Source organism: Lutjanus erythropterus, chromosome 12, assembly GCF_056507025.1.
Source record: "Lutjanus erythropterus isolate fLutEry1 chromosome 12, fLutEry1.hap2, whole genome shotgun sequence".
Lineage (NCBI taxonomy): Eukaryota > Metazoa > Chordata > Actinopteri > Lutjaniformes > Lutjanidae > Lutjanus > Lutjanus erythropterus.
This window is the reverse complement of record NC_139328.1, coordinates 32,415,978-32,435,834: the sequence shown is the minus strand read 5'-3', so window position 1 is coordinate 32,435,834 and position 19,857 is coordinate 32,415,978. Positions and strand designations below refer to the sequence as shown.

Genomic DNA, 19,857 nt, shown 5'->3' with positions numbered 1-19,857 from the left:
TTCCTCTGGACTTTTTTCAGGCACCTCAAACTGGGAGGAACTTACTGGCAGGGTTACATATCTCATCTTGCCTGCTAATGTCTTGGGATCCCCCAGGAGGATGTGCCTCTCATACTCTACTTTGCCAGCTGCCTCTGCAACCTAGACTCAAAAGTCTGTCTGTTTTCAAGTTTTAACAATTCACTCTGTAGAGACTAAGGGCAATTTTTGAGCTTTTGTTTTTCGGGCGTCTCTTCAAACTGGAGTGGTGACATTGTGTGTTTACTACTGAGGACAGTGGGGGGGAGAACATTGTTTCTGGTAAGGCGTGTCATTTAAAAAATGAAAAGTATGTAGGTTTGTTAGCAACCATTCTCGCCGCTGTTCAAGCAGCTACCTTGCATTTAGAAATTTGCAGATGATCAGTAGGCAGCTAGGTCTCCAAATGTGTGGCATCCCAAGACTAACTGCAACCCAGCTACAGAAAATGGGTAAATAAATAGATGGAGAAAAAAAAGCTAGATGTAGGTATGTCAGGGTGGCCCCTGAATGGCCAGAAAGAGTAGGAGGTGGGTGCTGTAACATGTTCCAACCAATACAGTTTGCTACAGGGCAAGCATAGTAATTGTGTTACGACTAAAATCCAATCTAACTGCTGTGATTCAAAGTTGACCCAAGTTGACCCTGGCCTCTGTTCTCTACAACAGAACTTTTCACAGCCACCTGTCAAACCTACAGACTGTGTGTGTTTCATACTCAAAAGACAGATTTTTGGGTAAAGTATCAAACTAAAGAAATTTTAAAGACCTTTTTAGAAAATGAGAAGGGGCTTCCAAATGAAGAGGTAGAGCTGTTAAATGAGATGCCTTTCAGAGAGCTGGCAGGGATGGATGTGATGAGATGGCTGAGGAACGCTATTCAGATTGAACAAGACTGGATATTTAAGGCGACGGAGTCCTTTCAGAGACAGAAAGACCAAGAAAAAAGAGGTGTTTCAGGGAGAGCTGGCAGATATGGGTGTTATCACGAAGCCTTTTCAGATGGTAAAAGAGTCTTTAGGGATAAGGCGGCCTTCCAGAGAGGTTGCAGAGATGTGCCTGATAAAGAGGGCATCCATAAAAGAAGCAGGGGATTGGAAAGATGAGTCATTCAACAAAGAAGTGGAAATGATGAGAGAGAGAAAAAGAAAAAAAATGAATGAGTATGTGCGAGGAAGGAAAGAGACAGGCTCATGACTGTAAAGGACCCTATAATCCAGAGCATGACGGACAAGGTTGTGAAGCTATCAGTCAAATCAACAGTTAGCCTACGCTTAGTCTGGACCTGCAGAGTTGATTGTGGGAACTGTGGCTGTGGAAAGATTAAATAATACAAAACTACTAAATATGAGAACCAGACACAGGTCTGGAATGGAAAGCCAGGTCCAAATGCAGCTCAGTACACAAACCAGGACATCAATGTGAAGCACTGTTGGCTGGAGAACGTTGGAGCTGCAAAGATAAGCAGGCCAATTAGGCATGCAGCAGCAACTATTGTAATTCTCTGTCAAAGCTGGCTTTGACAACAAATACAGATGTCAGTAATTCTAAACGTTCATCATTGCTAATCACAAATAAACAATTAGTTAATGATATGTAATGTCTGAGAATGATTTTTAAATGATTAAAAACATAGTAGGTAATTAACTTTTTTGTTGCTCTGCATTTTCTGGAGCCATAATAAATTATAATCATAAATTATGTATTCATCATAACTGAGAGATCTATTTATGATTACACAATTATTATTATTCCTCCAAATGCCAGTATTTGAATAACTTGTGAACCTTTTAAGTATTTAATTATGAATGATGAGTTAATTATATAACACTTGGTCTTCCACTATTAATAAACTGGTAATGATCGTTATTGAATGGTTTTGATGATTAGTATGCACTGGGTAAAAAATAAGACAAAATGTAAATAAAGAATAAGTAGAGTGTTAGTCATGATTTGGTAATCATCTACAGATCATTAGAACCCATAATTCATAGCTGACCTGTAAAAAGACTAATTATAGTAACCAATGCATTGTACGAATCATGCGATTGTTAGAAAGTTAGGAATGTGTTTGTGTGAGGAACATCGAGCCAGCAGTCTGTGAGAGAGGCCCTTCAACCCCATTTCAAAAGTACTGGAAAGTGCTGGAAGCTGCTGAAGACAGAGTAGCCACCCACAGCCATTCAGCAGAGGGGAAAACAGATACAATATGTGCATACACACACGCGCACACGTACCTTCAGCCAGAATGAATGTTCTAGGTCGTTATTTGTGTCGGACTGGGCGGTGCAAGGGAACCAGGCGTCTGTGGGCAGTTTGTCACTCACATCCAGGTGCTGGTACCTGCAGAGCTTCACACAAAACAAGGGAAATGCACATTGCTATTTATCACAATAAAGTAATCTTGTATTTGTATATAATATTTTTAGGTGGTCCAAATGTAAACTTATGCAAAAACAATACAGAAAAGACTAATTACTGTGACCCAACACAGCCTTCACTAACTGTGACGTTTGTGTTGTCCACTTTTCCATTGAACTGTGATGTTGTGGGTAACAGTTTATTTTATGGGGTGTGCATAAGACTAATTACAGTGTCATAATCATGTCATGACACCTGTTTAAATGGATGTTTACTGCGGTGGTCATTAAGTGCCCTTCATTCATTAAGTGTAATTAATTTTATTACACTGTCAAATGTTCTTACTACAGTGTAATGGTTCATTTCCTGGATTTCAGATAAAGTGGTGCCATTTGGACTTATAAAGATGTCAGAATGTTATAAGTCCATGATTTAGCTTATAGAGTTACCTGGTGAACACATAGCAGTTAGCTAGTTTACTAGTTGCTAAAGTAGGCTAACCTCTGGCTGTTGTTATCTGTAGCTGGTGTTAGCTAGTTGCTAGTTGCTAGTTAGCTGTGGAGGCAGATGCCTAATTAGCTGACTCATCCCCTGGGTACCCTGTGGTTTTACCTGACAGCATCATCTCCTATGAAAAACAGGACAAACCTTTCAGCTAGCTGAGGAAACTGACTGCAAACACCACAGTAGATTATGTCCTTACATGAGTCATATTCTATCCACTTAAACTCTGCTGCTGTTCATTCCTAAAGTTTTGTGGACATTTTTTCATATTCTGCTTGTCTTGTGTCTCTAGTTCTTCTTGTAAGGATCGTGTTAGCAGTTTAAGTAGGCTTAGTAAACTCAGACTTTAGCAGCCCTGACATATCTGGCGAGAACTGCCTGTGGTGTTCATAGAATGTTGGAACTAAAAGGTGTAAAGGAATTGGTTTGTAGAACTGTAACATTATGTTAGTTAGGCTTAAAGTATGGGGTAAAACTTGAGGACACTTACATGGAATATTTGGTGGCCACAGAAACATTCTGTGGCCATGGGCCATCGGACCATTTTTAATTTCAAATCCTGAGCATAATCATAACTGATCTTCCCAAAGGGTAACCAGATCTCGGCTTACCATCTAATGTGATACTTCATGCAAAGACAGTTTATCCCATCAGTTACACTGGCAAATGATCTAATTTGTGGCTTTGTCACATATTCCACTTGATGGTGAAACAACAGAAGGTTCATGTAATTTGATTTACAGATTTTGTGCTAATTTCATGAATTCTATTAAGACTATTTCATATCTTGATTCAAGCCCAAATTCTCTGGCAGTGAAGTCTTTGACAGGCCACACTGACTTTACTCATGACACTTTGATTTGCTTTGTTTATTGCACCTTTCCACATACAGACACTGTAGCATGAATAATCCCAGGAGGTTTGCCAGTTCTGGGATGCTGGAACCAGTGCATCTGACACCAGCTATCCTCCCGTGATAAAAGTGGATTAAATCATGTTCTTTGCCCGGCTGAGCGGGACTTACTGAACTCTGCATCATTTTCGTTTATGCTTCATTTGTATGTGACCTAGTGTTTGGATGAGCGGGACTGACGCGAGCACATTTCTAAAACTGTGACATCATTTAGAAGCAATGATGGACCTGAGAGGCCTCATGTGATTGCAGACTTTTATGAGAGATGTCAGAGCAGGAAAATGATCGATGTATTTTGTACTGAAGCTGTAAAAAGAACGAAGGGAGCAACGCCGTATTCAAAGTTGCTGTGCTGTCATAGAAAGTTCTGCCAAAATGTCCTCCAAAGTTATGCTTCTCTTCAGGCCCGTCCTTATGGGTCACTGCTCAGCTGTGTCACGATGGCCTGAAGAGGTTTGTTACCCCCCCTCCCTTTTTTTAAAATAGTTGTTTGTCTTGGCTGTGTAAATCAAGAAATGGCTCAATAATATTTTTATCCATCACTGAGAATGTTAAGACTAAAGTAGGCAAATTCAAAGGGAAAGTGACAGAGCAAGAGAGAGCAATTAAGAGACAGAGAGAACATGAGTGAGGGTGAAAAGAAAAAGAAAACTGAATGTTACCTTATATTGCTATTAGTGTTTATTCTTTGGGAAGTATCTGCTTAAGTGGAACTACTGAGGTCTCATGTAAAACTGTTGTTTGTATAACCACCACAGGCTGGAAAGAGTATTCATTTGTAATAACAGACTTGCTGTTTCCAGCCACCAGTGGCAGTACTGAAAACCATGCTCCTAAGCAAAATTACACTCACTGACTGAAGAAGACATTATGCTCCATCTTAACATGATCCACTTTTTTACAGGTCTGATCCGATTCCGATACCTGAATTTGAATATCTGCCAATGCAGTGCTCTTTTTCTTGATTATTCTCATTATTATCATTGGTAGTAGTATGTGTGAGGTTGCACGAAGCTGAAACTGTTCTAGTTGTAATGTTCATCATCTGGAATGCTTGTTTAGTGTCATGTTGCTAAACTGATGCCGCAGAGCCTTGGACTTGTGTGATCCAGTTCTCCGACCATTGCGAGGCATTGTAGTTTGCTATTTTATGTTCCAAAATGTAAATGTTATTTTTTGTTTTGTGTGTGTTCAGGACATTGTAGGTTTTGTTAGTTGTTGCCATGTTTTGCTGTTTTAGCTTTAGCTTTAACTATTAGTGAGGTGGCTAAAACATTTCCTCGCACCAGCTATATGTAAAATGAGATTTGTGTCGCCCATGTCGAAAATTAATGCAGAGTTGGTATAAAGGATGCCTTCTGTCTCTCATATTGCACTGGAAAACACAATTTTCATAATTTATAGAAATGTAAAAGACTGTAATATGGATCAGTGACATGAGTCAAATATCCAGTAAGTCACTTATGTTAGTATCAGCCACCAATAGCATGTCTATCAATCACTGCTCTGCAACAGAACCATTCTTTCTCTTGAAATACACACGAACACACACACACACACACATATGTTCTTGTACAGATGTGAAGTAGCTTGCTGTTGGTAGGAAACAAAGTGCAATATGAGTTAGAATTGGGCATCTGGATGAATATCTAGCCCATCGACAATGGGCTGAATCCATCGCCGGTTGTTTTTTTTTTTTTTGGGCTAATTTTTGAGGCAATATTTGTCATTTGATTTTGCTAATGTAAGGCTCTGCAGAGCTCAGGGCTGCACTCTCATCCAGCGGCAGAGCACACATCCACTCACTCAGACAAGGAGTGTGCTGAGCTGGGTGAGGAGTGAGAGGTAAACAGCCTGCAGATTCAGACTCGTTTCACTCGGTGAATTAAGGATGTAATTTGACCAAACCAGAGTTGGTGGTTGTTGGAGGAGTGGACAGACTAACAAAGACAGTTTTGGTGAGTTTTACACGTTTTTCTGTCGAGTTTGAATAAAGTGTATTTTATGAGGAGTTAATGAGCCAATTAAGCTCGTCTTAGTTTGGTAAAAGAGAGACACTTCAGTTCAGAAAGTGAACGGTTGTATTTCTCTGTTGGGTGCAAGAATATTTAATTTCTTGACATTTTGTGAGTTTATTTTGTTTATTGGACATAGTTAACGTATGTAGCATCTCCCAGGACAGGAGTAGATGGGATGGGGTATGAAGGTATTGCCAATTGCAAATGGATCGACTGATGATGGACAGTTGGAAAATTTTAAAATATCGCAAACTTTAAAATGGTCATCTCCTTTTAAATGGTCCAGCTTAGATAATTTGGACCTGACCATTGCCCAAATTTCAAGCCTACTGCCAAGACGAGATGAATACATCTTCTAAGTCTGTTGAGACAAGCAAGTAGTTTAGCCAAGCAGCCAGCTGCAAACGTTGTTGCTCCCTCCACAGCGAGTTTATTGTCATCTGGAAGTCTTTTATGTGCCCTGTGGTTCATACTGTACTTCATACCTTGGTAAGAGATGGCTCCCCGGTGGCAGCGTGGGCGGGACAGTGGTTGGGGTCCTGGTGAGAAGCAGTGGCAGTGGATGCCCACTGGTCCGTGTAGCCCAAAGGTGTGAAGTAACCGCAGTCCTGAACACTGGAGCCTCGCTCAAACTCCTCGCAAACGCCATCACCATCAAAAACATAACACTGACTGGGTTCACCTTGGGAGATGGAGAAGAGAATGAGAGAGGAGGATTTATGAAAGAATATAAAGCCTGGTTTCTTAATCTGGCAGGGTCCACACTCATCCCCCACTGTTAGACTCTCATCCAAATCTATTTGTCAGTGAACCAAATCTGAGCAAGTCTATTTTGTATTTTCGTTGGCCACTTTTAATGTTAGCCACGTCAACTCGACCATATCTGACTCTCTGTGCTGTCAACAGGCTGTAAATTATGCAAAGAAATGAACTTTGACTTCAATTAATTATTGGGGATCAAAATAATTTCATAATGCTAATAGGCACAGGGAGAACCTAATATGTGACTTGGCCAGTTTGTTTAATCCCAAAAGCATCTCAATAGTCCATGGGTATCTATAAGTCACCAAGTAACAACAGCAGCATCATGTGTTACAAAGAACTGTCAAAGGTTCTTCCAAGTCTAGTACAAAACAAAAATACAGACAGGAAGGTATTGCTTTTGTCTGTTATTGTGTCTGCTAGTAAATTTTGAAATTTGTTTTGTTATGAACTCAACTTTTATCAATCCTAAAAAAATTCAATAACATTAAGGCAGTGGAAAATAAAACAAAGTCAGTAAATAGCTGTCCATAGGGGCTGAAAGTAGCACCACAGTAATAAAACTTGCTCCAGTGCAACATTATGCACTTATTTTATGGACAGTTGATTGTAGAGAGAGAAACCACACTAGGGTTGTCTCTTCTTATTCTAATCATCCACCAGTTTTCTTGAGTCTTTAAAGAACTTTTTAAAGAGATTTCTGGATAACTGAATTCATCTGCAGAGAATATAGAGGAAATGCATTTTGACCATTTCCACTGAATTAGATTCAGATTTTTTTTTTTACAATGACGTGACAATAAAGACTACTGACTGAACATTTAAGGCAACTTCAAAATCATTCTGATGCCATACTGTTTTATAATAGGGTGAATTGTGGTTCTGTCATTCCCACTTGCACTATGTAACTAGTGTGGCCGGGCTGCAACAAGTGTGTGACACTTCACAACAGTAAGTCACACAACATCAATTATGTCACTATTTTTGGTTAAACTGGATCGTATTTCATTGAGAAAAGTTTTTCAGGTTTTCCCTCTGAGAACGCAGACTGTTCTGCCTCAATTCTGATTTTTCAGTTTCCTGATGTACAGTTAAATAAACTGCTGCTAGATGTAGCTGCTGGTAGCTAGTTAGCTATTAGCTCAGTTAGCCCTACTGCTTAGAAATGATGCTCCATCTTGAATTTTACATGGCTTATACATGAATGCGTTACTTTAAAGAGCCATTCAGGACCATGAAATTTACAGTTGTAAAATGGCACTCAGGACTAGCACTGACTAGCTATCTAACTAACAGCAGCTACATTTAGCAGCAGTTAACTTCACTGTCTTTCAGGAGACTCTTTAAATCACAGAGAATTGAGGCAGAGCAGCCACGGGACATCAGAGGGAAAACCTGAAAGCATTTTCTCCATAAAATATGATCCAGTTTTACCAAAATCAGTGTCATAGTTGCTCAGACTTGGAGCCCTGAGCACCAGTGGGAGTGTTGGTGTTTACATCGCTAGCACAGGAGCTTACACAGGAGGAGTAGGATTTCAGGCTTGGGGCAAAGGGGAATGCTGGCAGGGAGCAGCGCCAAAACCAGAGCCAAGCAAGTGGGCAACGTAACCGGGCTCAGACTCTATGGACATCATAGTAGAGGCAAAGAGACCAAAGAGGGCGTTAACGGAAGAAGCTAAGAAGAGAGAAAGAGAGTGACTGAGCAAGACAACGGACAAGAATAAATTCTGGACTTAGTTGTTGGTGAGAACTTCACAAAATAAAAGGCTTCAAGTCATATTTACCTTGCTTTCTTGCTGTTCTACTGCTAAGTAATATTGGCTGGCTTGCAAGACTTGTGTTGTTGCACTTGCTTGAACTTGTCAGTTTTTGTAATGTAATCATAACAAATGCACATACAGCTTAACATATTTGCACCAGTGGTGTAGGAATAAGGAAACTGCACTCTGAAAGGGGGGGCGCCAAACTGGAAAAAATGACAAATCTTGGAAAGATATGTCAAGCACAACTCAAGTTTTTATGTAATATGACAAAAAATGAACTCAAGGTCCACTTGGTAGCTGTTCCACAGGTTTCAACCACATCTCACAGTTTTCATCAGTGGACTTTGGTCATTGGACAAGGAGACAGCTCAGCAAGATGCACAGGTGGAGTTAAAAACTGCTGAAAAAGACAGCCAGTGGACCTTGAGTTTTTGATTTGTTTTGTTTTGTTTTTCTCAAGAATAATCTTTCACAATCAAGTTTTAATGAGTTTTCTCAGCTTGATTTTGTTTTAGTGTTATCTAACAACAAAGTTCTCAGTCTAATTCTAGAGATGTGCCATGGAAAAAGCTCAAAGATGCTTTAAAGTTTTGGCCAGAAAGGTAAAAAAAAAAAAACACTATATAGTAAAAAACACACTAATGAATACAGTCAAATCTGATAAAGGTAAATGGAATGTATTCCTTGGCCAGCACATCCTGCAGCACTTCTCAGCCAAAGTATATCGGAATTATAGACTTTACTAAGGATGCAATTTATGTTATTTTAATTATGGCAGGAAAAATAAATAGGCCATTATACTTCCCGTAAGTTACACTGTTGCCCTGAGCTAAGAGCAATGAATATACGTGCAATAGAGTAATGGTCCTGACATAATGCGCTACAGCAGTGTATCACAAAGAGAAGAGAAGCATACGCTGAACAAGAGCTTGTAATGCAGCAGCTATTCATAAAAAGGGTGGAAAACATCAGACGCTTCAGAAGTTTGGCCTCATTAACATCTGGACAGCTGCAAAAGTTAGACAGACAGAGCCGTGTCAGAGAGTCAGCGCCGCACAATTGGCTTCAATTAGTTGACGGAAACATGTTTCTGATAAAAGGCAAATGAGGCCTAGACAATTCAATGGCATATTGTCATCCCGAGTTCATTTGGCAACACTACACTGAGTGAACTCACCGAACACCCCACCCCTGCTTTGACAACACCTGTGAAAATGATTAAGGCTTTTCAATTCCAAGTCTGTGTATTTATCAAGCCTCACAAAAGAGGACTACTTGACAATCGTTGACTAAACTATTAAGACCATCTGTTCTCTATTTAACGTCTGTATGCTGTAATCATATTGTGCAATTTAACCTTTATTTAATCAGGCAGTTAAAAAATTAAATTAGAAATCAGTGGAATCGATAAAAAACAACTTGAAAGCAGCACTTCTTTAACAAACGCAGCTTGTCTGTATAGAGTTGAGTGTAGTTGTGTGGTTACTGTAGAGCTAACACAGCAGAGCAAGATCAAGACAATCCAGCATAGTTGGAGTTAACTGGGTCAAGAAAATGTGGCAAGACAACCCAAACAAATATTCTGTCTATGACTAAGAAGTACAACTGAATAATTGGTTTTAAGTGTTGCAATTTGTAAAACCCTGTTTTTGCCAAATTGTTTTCCTTCCTAGTCATGATGTCTTTTATTGTAAAACAAGAGATGTAATAGCTTCAGTCACGGCATGGCTAGCCCTGGTGGTAGAGGAGGAGGGGTCGCTCTCCGCTCGTTTCCCCCTGACAAATAAATCGACTGGATGATGGAAATTTTATCCCCGTAACAAGCTCTCGTAACACAAGACTTACACCATAAGTACCATCCAGCGGCTGGTGGAAACAATGCATGGCCTAAAAAGGAAGTGACTTACATACCGTCTCGACTGACCTGTCAGATCTACTTAGCGATATTGTGGAATATTTATGAAATCACCAAAATGTTGGATTTTATAAAAGCAGTACCTTTAATTCAACTTAGCTCGTGGCGACTGAGGAGCACTCTGGTGAATATTCTGTTATACAGAAGATGAATTTTAAGGCTGTGGAGGAGTACCGCATACCACAGCAGTAGAGCTGATTTCTCATGTCGTTGTGGCAAAAGGCTGCTCTCATCCAGCCTGAGTCTTTCAGTGAGAAACCGAGACACTTAGAGGCACATGGACCTGTTAGCTGTGAAAGACCTGCAATGTGTATAAGGTGTATTAAAGTAGGTGTCCCAGTATAACAGTCATCTCTTCAGTGTGTGTAAGTGGTAAACAGGTAATGATAGCTCCATTTAAACTGGACATAAAACTCACTAACACCCACTAACATCTGGCTTTTGCCTTCAGTGGGTAAGGGTACAATCGGCATTCACTTCATCTGTAACTTCTGCAACTGTTCTGCTCCTTTTTCATCCACATGTGCTGCTTGGCTCACTCGATTTAACTCGGTGCCTCAAAAGTGAGCTGGCACTGCTTGAAGGTGTATGTAGCTGATGGTACGCTTCTTTTTAGTCAAGCATCTGGAAAATGGTGGATGAGCACATTTTGTTTCTTATAAATCCTTCACAACAAAAGCCCCTTGTTATCTTGTCATCTAAAAGCTTTTATTATGAAGCAGCAGAATTAGGAAATGTTTGGTTTTCATTAGCAGTAGCTTACAGAGCCCCCATCAACAGTGACACAGGAGAGAAATGAAATTTCTAACCACAGAGGTTCAGTTACAAGCTACAAAAATACTGAGAGGAAAACAGACTTTTAAAAACACCTCTTTCTCTGTTCTCTTGCACAGAGTTTTGGTTTTCCAGCACATAGCAGAACAACAGAAAGGCAAACTTGTCTACTGGCAATGGGAAAAGGGTCAATCATATACACACTAATTTTGGTGTAAAAATTGCATATGACCCTGTAACATAAAATAATGCGTGAGGGGTATGCTTGCAGTGTTCTCTGAGTGTTTTCTATTGCGCTGTTTGAATGTGTTTACCTAATATCAAGGTCACAAAACACATGTTGTCTTCAGCCTTCTGCTTTCAATGCAGTGTTTTGGGTAAACTCCCTTCCATGTTGTGTTGCGAGGCTTCTGTTGTGGCCTGTCTGCATGCTTCAGACTGGGCGAGGGTGCAGACACAAAGTATTGTTGTTCTGCGGTGGAAGCACAAACGATGGGGGCATTCTCTGTGGCTTCGTTGTTTGTCTTTTGCCATGTTATGCTGCATGTTTTTGGTGCTTTTTACTGCTTTTTTAACCACCTGGAGTTAACCGAGCAACGTTTGGCACTGGTCTCATGGGTGAAAACTGTATGTAGGATCCATACCATTTCAAAAGGGCTGCAATCTCTTTTTTATATTTTGCAAAGAGGAATGGTCTATACATCAGTACATGGCAGTTATTGTGATTTTGTTACACATTATGTAAAAGAGGACAGCCCTTGCAAACTTAGAGGACCCCACACTGTATCTAACAGCAATGATCCAGCATTAAAGGGATAGTTCAGATTATTTGAAGTGTGGCTATGTGTGGAATTTATCAATAGTTGGTGTATTACCTCCATTAGATGGCAGGCAACACATCCTCACTTTAGAGAAACAGCAGGAGTACCTGTGAAGGAAGCTAAACAATTTACTGCTGTGGACAGGGTTGGTTGCAAAAGTAATTTTAGCCACCTAAACAAAGCCTGTCTAAAAAAAAAACTCAATGTCATTTAAAGTGTATAAGTGTATGTGGAATAGTTTCACCACTTTCCCTTGCCATCAGGCACCTTTTTCCAATGGGAACCGTTGTTATGTAAGTCAAATATCACGCTCTCCTGCTTAACCAAACTCCAGGGGGAAAATTAGTCATTTTAACTCACAGAGCAAAGGAGTCGCTGGGCTACCGCTGCCTCAGTCTATTAGTTTAGCTCTGTAATTGTATGACTTCATTGTTTTAAAAGGCAAATTCAGATTAAGGAAAGTGACACAGAAACACAAACAAACTAAGAAATTGAAACAGCGATAGACCAGCAACTCCCATGTTCTGTGAGGTAAAATTACTGATTTTTTTAATGGAGTCTGGTTGGTTTAACGAGAGCAATATTTGGCTGATATAACTGTGGATTCCCAGTAGAAAAGGCTGCCTGATGGCAAGATAAATCAGTGAAAATATTCTAAATACAGCATATGCTTAAACTAATATTAATTTTCCTTTTTTTAGGTGGACCATTTTTTAGTGGCTAACATACTTTTTGCTGCTGACCCTGTCCACAGCACTACATTGCTTAGGTTCCATGCTGGTGCCCGTCTCTGCTTCTCTAAAGTGGACGAGTTACAACCACCATCAACTGTAAGCAGTACATTAACTATGGATAAGTACCCTATACAACCCCACTTAAAAAAATTCTAACTATCCCTTTAACAGGTGAATCTTTTTTTTCAGTGACTAAAACTTGAACCCCCACCAAGTTGTTTTCTGGCAGCCACATGACTCACTGAGCCACAAATAAACTGTTTCTTAATGTTTCTCGTCTTACCATAAATCTTTGGTTGTTGATTTGAAGAACAAATCATGCATTCCTGCCTGAACCTCACCAAACGTTAACCTGGCCTAAACCCTAACCACAGCTGCTCTTTTCTTATTTCTTAAGCTTCTTGTGGAGTAAAAAAAAAAGGGGAGGGAAAAAAAAAACAAAAACAAGACAGGATGAGAAATAATTAACCCCCCACCACCCCTAAAGCCCCCAGCCCCCCTTGCATGACTTGATTCTGGCGGTCAGAACTACAAGGTGGCCTCCAATCACTTAACTATGGGGTCATTGTACAACAATTGTCAGAAGCAAAGGCTTTTACAGCTGGTTATGATCTCCCTCGCTGGGGAGAGCTGGCCAACTGTTGCAGATGTGATTTGATAATAAAACACTTATTACTTACTTCAGATAAAGCATATCAAATAAAATAAAAAATGGCAACGATGTCCAAAACCACATGATATTTGATAAAAATCAATGAACTTCATTTATCAATATGCCCTGGCCTGGATCATGGATTTCTTGAAATCTTTTAAAGGCCAAAACATATTTAATAAAACAAAAAACATGCCTGAAATATGTGTTTGAGACTGAACAGTGTACTTTAGTGCTGAAAAGTGTTTTTCTGGTGTTTCTCTGCCAACATAATGTCAAGATGCTTCAGATTTCTAAACAAGACTTGTGACTTAGCAAACCAAAAACTTACTTTTTACCCTTCAGCTCATCTGTTTCCTCTTATGTTGCGGTGATGCTACATTAATGGTCTGTGGAATCAGTTCAAGCCAGAAGCTTTTATGTCTTGTAAATTAAATTTGATTGGCTTGAATGTTTTTTTCTTAATACTGCTGCATGCACAAATGAGAGATTTCTGGCGATTTAGTGACTGCTCTTTTACACTAAAACTTTATATGGTGTTGCCATTGTTCTGAAAGAAACCCCACTGCTCAACATGCTCTTACTTTTATGTGTGTGTGTGTGTGTGTGAACCTAAGATGGACCAGAGACGTGTTGCTTTCCTCACTGGAGTGAATGGGACTCACTCACCATTACAGTTGAAGCCCGTCTCCTTGTGGCATTTTTTCGAGCAGCCGTCACCATCCAACAGATTACTGTCGTCACACTCTTCTGACCTACAGACAGAGGAACATCACTGTCACCTTCGTTTCCCCTGCTATCTACATTTACAATGTGTAATTATTCCCCATCTTCACCAGTCATGTAAAAGGGATAGTTCAGACTATTTGAAGTGAGGCTGTATGAAGTACTTCGTCTGTTGTTATCATCTAGAGTGGATGGCGGTCGACACACCCCCAGTTTGGTGAGGCAGCATGAGAACCAGTGTAAGAAGCTAAGCTATATGCTGCTGAGGACAGGGCCAGTTTTAAAAGGTTAGTTTGGATTCACTAGAATCACACAATAGTGCAAACAAACTAAGAGGGTGAGGCAGTGGTAGAGTGGTAGTGTTCTGCAGGATGAAATGACCAGTGGAACCTGGTTGAGCTAGAGAGAGAGTGATATTTTGTATATATTATGATGATTTCCTCTCAGAAAAGGTCAAGTAAAGCAGTGAGCTTCCTTGCTGGTGCCCCTCTCTGCTTCTCCAAACTGGGGGCAAGTCGACCACCATCTACTGTAAGTCATTTTACTTTTAATAATGTGAATAATCCCTTTATTATAGGTACTAAAGTGCACATTACCCCTGTATGAGGCCATCTCCACAGTAGGGCTGCCCATGGGTGTAGAGGAGAGGTGGGGAGGGAGCGCTGAGAAGACCGTCTACCTCCATCTGGATCGTGTACTGGTAGCTGACTCCTGGCTTTACAGAGCTGGAGAGGAGAGGAGAGGAGAGGAGAGGAGAGGAGAGGAGAGGAGAGGAGAGAGAAAATGGTTTCGTGATTGCTTAAAATTGTACATTTATGTTGGCATAATAAAATTACTAAAGTCGAAGTCCAAAGTCTGGAGTAGTAACCAAGGTTTTTACTGCGCTGTGTGGTACAAACTGATCATATAATCTTTACAGGCTTGTTGATCGATACTAATGACTCATTCAATACTTGACAAAATAAGAAAGAATTATCGTGGTTATTGGTGCCAGTGAAGTGCATAATGAGCTAATCCTCTTGCAAATATCACCGCTTACTTTGTGCTATGTAGAGAGGAAGCTTTGTGTTTGGTTTATGCCCCCCGAACAAATCAATTCTGCATGAATCCTGGTGGATTCTGCAAACAGTGGCTCATGGGATTGCAGCAACAAAAGTGGAACTTGCACTCGCTGTGGCTTCTTATCTGTAACCTTGCAGTATCCGATGACCTTAAAGCCCCACAGCAGGAAGTGTGTGTAACGATACCTTGGCTCCAGTGTCGGGACTATCGATCTGTTTTGGTGGGCTCGTGTCTATAAAAAGAGCCTCCTCCCTGTGTTCCCAGCACAGATCTACTGCTTCTGTATCCGCCTGGCGCAAACGTTAACCAGGAGGAGCACAAATCACTCAGTATCTGAGGTCTGTCCGCTACAAATTTCCTTTATTAATTATGGATCAGAGAAGGAAATGAATAATTTGAAAAACAATTTATCTGTACTGTACCTATATTTGGATATATCCTCCAACCTTCTGCCACAGCTCTCTCTGCTCTCTAAAGCCTTTCATTACTTCATGGTAATTGTGGTGAGGTTTACGTAATCTTTTCCCTTTTCCTTGTTGCACTCCACACTGCTAAACTATAAACTTAATTAACAAAAACCATTTAACAGTTAAAGCACCATTATGTAACTATTCTGCTTGGAAATAACAGCTTCAAAATCATTTTGATGTTACCCTGACTTCTAATGAGGAGAATCATGCTTCTGTCATTCCCACTTTGTGCCCCGTACATGTGTTCTCGCACCATTTCACTTTAGTAATGTTTATGGCATTAAGATACACACCACCAGCTATGCAACCAATTTTTAATATTTTATGGAGAAAATGTTTTCTGATCTTCCCTCTGGTGTTCTTCACCAGCTCTGCGTCAACTCTGTTATTTACAGATTTACTGACGGACAGTGAAGTAAACTGCTGCTAAACGTAGCTGCTGTTAGCTAATTAGCAGTTAGCAGTTAGCAGTTAGCAGTTAGCGGTACCACCCAGGCTGGGTGCTCAGTGCACCAAGGGAGTGTTAGTGTTTACACTGCTAACACAGGAACTACCAGGAGGAGGTTTACTTGCAGGGCGTGGCGCCGGTGTCGTGCCAGCACCAGAGCCTGTCAAGTGGGCAACGTAACCAGGCTCAGAACATTTGGAACTGAGCAAACAAACAGTTACAGACGTCATATTTTACATATCTTCCCAAAACTAGTTCCAGCTTCACAAATGAGGCCTATTTTGTATCATTTTAAATTCAATATTTTAAGGGTTTTAGACTGTTGATCGCACAAAACAAGTAATTTTTGTGTCTGTGGAGCCCAGAAACTGATACAATGTAATAAAGGTTATCAGACAAATCAAAATATAAAAAAATAAATACATTGATAAATCATAGTGTTAGTTAAATACTTAAAATAAAAGTATAAAAGTAATGTAAAGCTTTTCTTTTAAGCTTCAATCACTTGATAAAAGAAATTGGCAATGTTGACACATTTACAGGATCACAATACGTCAGCTTCACTGCTGCTCACAGCCTTTTTTTTCGTGGCGTCCCTCCAATTCTTGGCCACAAGCCAGAGTATTTGCACATGCCACCACATCTGTCCTCATATGGTGTTTAGGGGACGTTACCTATGCTAATTACAATTTATCATCATGTGGGATTCCTCACTCAGAACACTGAGTGCAGAGAGTACGAGTAGATTTGGATGGTTAAGAACGTTTGGTGCATCTGGAGTTGACTTCTCTTATTTTTTTCTTAAGAGAGAATTAAGAGAAAATATAAGAGAAATTCATGAGAATGTTGCTGCATGAGGCCAATTAAGTATGGAGGTGTAATCCAAGAAAAATATGCTTTTGCAAAAAGGCAACACAGGCCAGGGTATGCTTGAAACAAGGTAGTTCAAACAAAATTTTGTGCAGCCACGTCTGATGACAAAGGTGTTCAGTCATTCCAAATAGCCACTCTCAAAGGTGAGCCTGCTGTCAAAAAGCAGGGGGGTGGGGTGGAGGTGGGTTGACCTAGAATTTGGGGGTGATGGCACACATTGGGACATGTTCTTCAACAGAATTCATGCTGTTGCACGAAGCTGTGCACATGAAAGTGTTAGAAATAGTTGTGTAAAGAATAAAAAACAGAGACAAGTTCAAATCCTGCATACTTTCTCTCCTCCACACACCTGCTTAATGCTGTACGAAGTGAGGCTGATTGTTGGTATCAGAAAGTGACAAAAACTGTCAGATGCAGATCCCCATTCCAATTTCAAATAGATGTGAACGAGGAGGTTTTCAGATGCTCTTTAGCCATTTGACAAGCAGTTGGACGGCCATGTCGGATACTCAATAGCTTCGGAAACAACCTACCCCCACACCTTTTCCGACTTCGGAGTGCAGAGGGGGGCTGCGTCCGACCATTTCTGTAACTTTCCAAAACCAACAATTTGACATTCACACTCTCTTCATGCCGTGAACAGCTGTGTGAAGGTGAAAAGGAGCCAGGATTTGAACCGCGCTTTCTCTAGCTCTCTTTTTTCATCTGTTACGCAACCATTTGTTGCACCTTTCATGTGAACAACTGAGTACAAGACTATGAATGTCTTCCAGGTGAGGCTGTCTGAAAAATGTCCGCCTTTACCCCCATATTTAAAAAATATCACATGGCTGGTCTTGTGTCAAAGTCTGTTTCTATTCAGATAATATTTACCTATGTAAGAATGGTGTATCCTGTCACGCCCCCCTCTGCTTTAATGGTTGATGATAAGGTTAGGTTCAGGTTAGTAAGGTGGAACACATATCTGTGGGGAACGGCGTGGATGTTCAGAACAACTGTAAACAGGTGTGGTTCAAAGTCATTGTTTTGTAAGTCACAAGTAAATCTCAAGTCTCAAGTCAAGACTGGCAAGTCCCGGGTCAAGTCAAAAAAACAGCCTGGGGGACAGTATCAAGTATTTTCAAGTCAAAAGGCTCAAGTCGAAGTAATGTCATAAGTCACTGCTGTTAAAGGTCCAACTCCATTCCAAGTCATGTGACTCAAGTTCACACCTCTAAGTGTAAACTTTTTTATCTCTGACGTGGTCAGACAGCATGTCTTAAGAACTAGCACTGATTGCAACATTACCCGATCCTACCTGTGCACACGCTGAAGCCAACAGGATAGCTTGTTTGCTGAGCTTTTGTCTATCCTTGTATTTAAAAAGCAAACGTCATTCAAGAGCTGAGTCGTGTTTTTGTTGATCAAGTTTACAATTATAAGTTTGACGCAGAAAAAAAACCCCCCACCAAAAATCATCAGTTGCACCTTGTCAGTAGGGCCAGGAACATGGTATCAGGGGGTTGGTTGCAACAGAGACCTATTCTGTGGTTACATGGAAGTCACAAGCAGTAAACATGGTCAGAACTCTGAGACCAACGGTTTGATGACAGGGAATGCAGTGCTAAGGTGATCTACAGAAGCTCCGACCAGAAATCTGACTCTGGGAATGACGAAGACATGGCGCGTTCAGGCGGGGACAGGAGAGGCTTGATGCAGAAGAGTTTGTAGTGGTTTCATTTGTATGCATTATCCATCGTGTTGACAAGTCCACACCTTATTTATTGCTCTGTGCGGTGTTGCACTGTTAAAATTGTCATAAGGTGGCCTGGTAGCTCAGTTGGTAGAGCATACGCCCCATGCACTGAGGCTGCGAGTCCTCTGCAGTGGTCGTGGGTTCAACTCCTGCATGTGGCTCATTGCTGCATGTCAATCCACCACTCCTTCTCCCCCGTCCCTGTCACATCTTCAACTGTCCTATCAGCTGAAGGCTTTAAAGCACCTAATTTTTTTTTTCATGACCCTTATGAAATTTATATTTTAAAGGCTCATACAGTTTTTACAGTATTCCTTTGTGTTAAAAATGTTGCTTAGAACAGCTCTGGAATTCAAACCATTTTCTGTTTCTCCAAAAGATATATGTTTAATAATTAAATGAATATCATACACTTGCAACAACAAGTTCAACAACTAGGAAAGTATTCAGTCAGGTGCAGTCCTACTTCATTCACTGGTTCACTTATTGCTTTGAAAATCAAAATGATTTCCTTCTGTATGCAATCACAAAATACCTGACAACAAAGATGTCTGAAATGAGGCTTTCTAGAATCTATAATCTCAAGAATCACACTGGATAGTAACATTTTAATGTGAAGTCTTTTGATTAAATGAGCTCTTCACGCGTCTCTCCCTCTGTGTGTTCGTCTCAGTCAGTCTGTGCTAACTATGGTGCAAGTTCAGCAGGAGGAAACGGCTGAGGACCACATCCAAGCAGTCACTGGTGTTTATGGCCTCTGCTGCTCACATTTGGTTCATATTCAAAAAACAGAAAAAAATATCCCTCTGCTTACTTTGCTTCACCTCTGCTGTGCTGTTGTCTCGCTCTGTCCTCACCCTTCCTCACCCTCTGCTTCTCCTTTCCTCACCTACAGTATCTTCAACTTTTTGTTTCATTCCTAATCCTCCCATACCTCTCTTCTGTGTCTCTCTCTGTGTTCTTATCAATATTTCTTCCAATTCCCTTTGTCTCTCCACTCTCTCCTCTTCTTCCCATCTTCTCTTCTCTCCTTTATCCCGCCCTCCTTTGCTCCCCTCTCCCTTCTTTTCCAAACTCATTGCTCTCAAACACTCTCTTCTCCTCACATCAACCCCTCTCTGCCCTCCTCAGTCCCACATAACTCAATCCCCACTGGTTCTTACATCTTTTTGCACTTAGACACAGCTTGTGTAACATAGGAGACGTGTTCCCTGAAAAATAAACTGTTTTTGAAGCTGTGTCCACCTAACATCCGTGCTGCTCTGCAAAACTGCCACAGATTCTCAGAAATTCAGAGTGCCACAACT

At 40.6% G+C, this 19,857-nt stretch overlaps 1 protein-coding gene across 1 annotated transcript in view; it reads right to left on the bottom strand.

The window, feature by feature from the left end:
- pappa2 (pappalysin 2) overlaps positions 1-19,857 on the bottom strand; it is a 110,019-nt gene that overhangs the window by 42,067 nt on the left and 48,095 nt on the right. Inside the window, exons 12-15 of the mRNA XM_084732600.1 lie at positions 14,559-14,687; positions 13,906-13,991; positions 6,299-6,495; positions 2,255-2,368 (exon numbers count right to left, since the gene is read on the bottom strand). Of these exons, the coding sequence (XP_084588726.1) occupies positions 2,255-2,368; positions 6,299-6,495; positions 13,906-13,991; positions 14,559-14,687 (526 nt within the window). The remainder of the gene's footprint in view (positions 1-2,254; positions 2,369-6,298; positions 6,496-13,905; positions 13,992-14,558; positions 14,688-19,857) is intronic.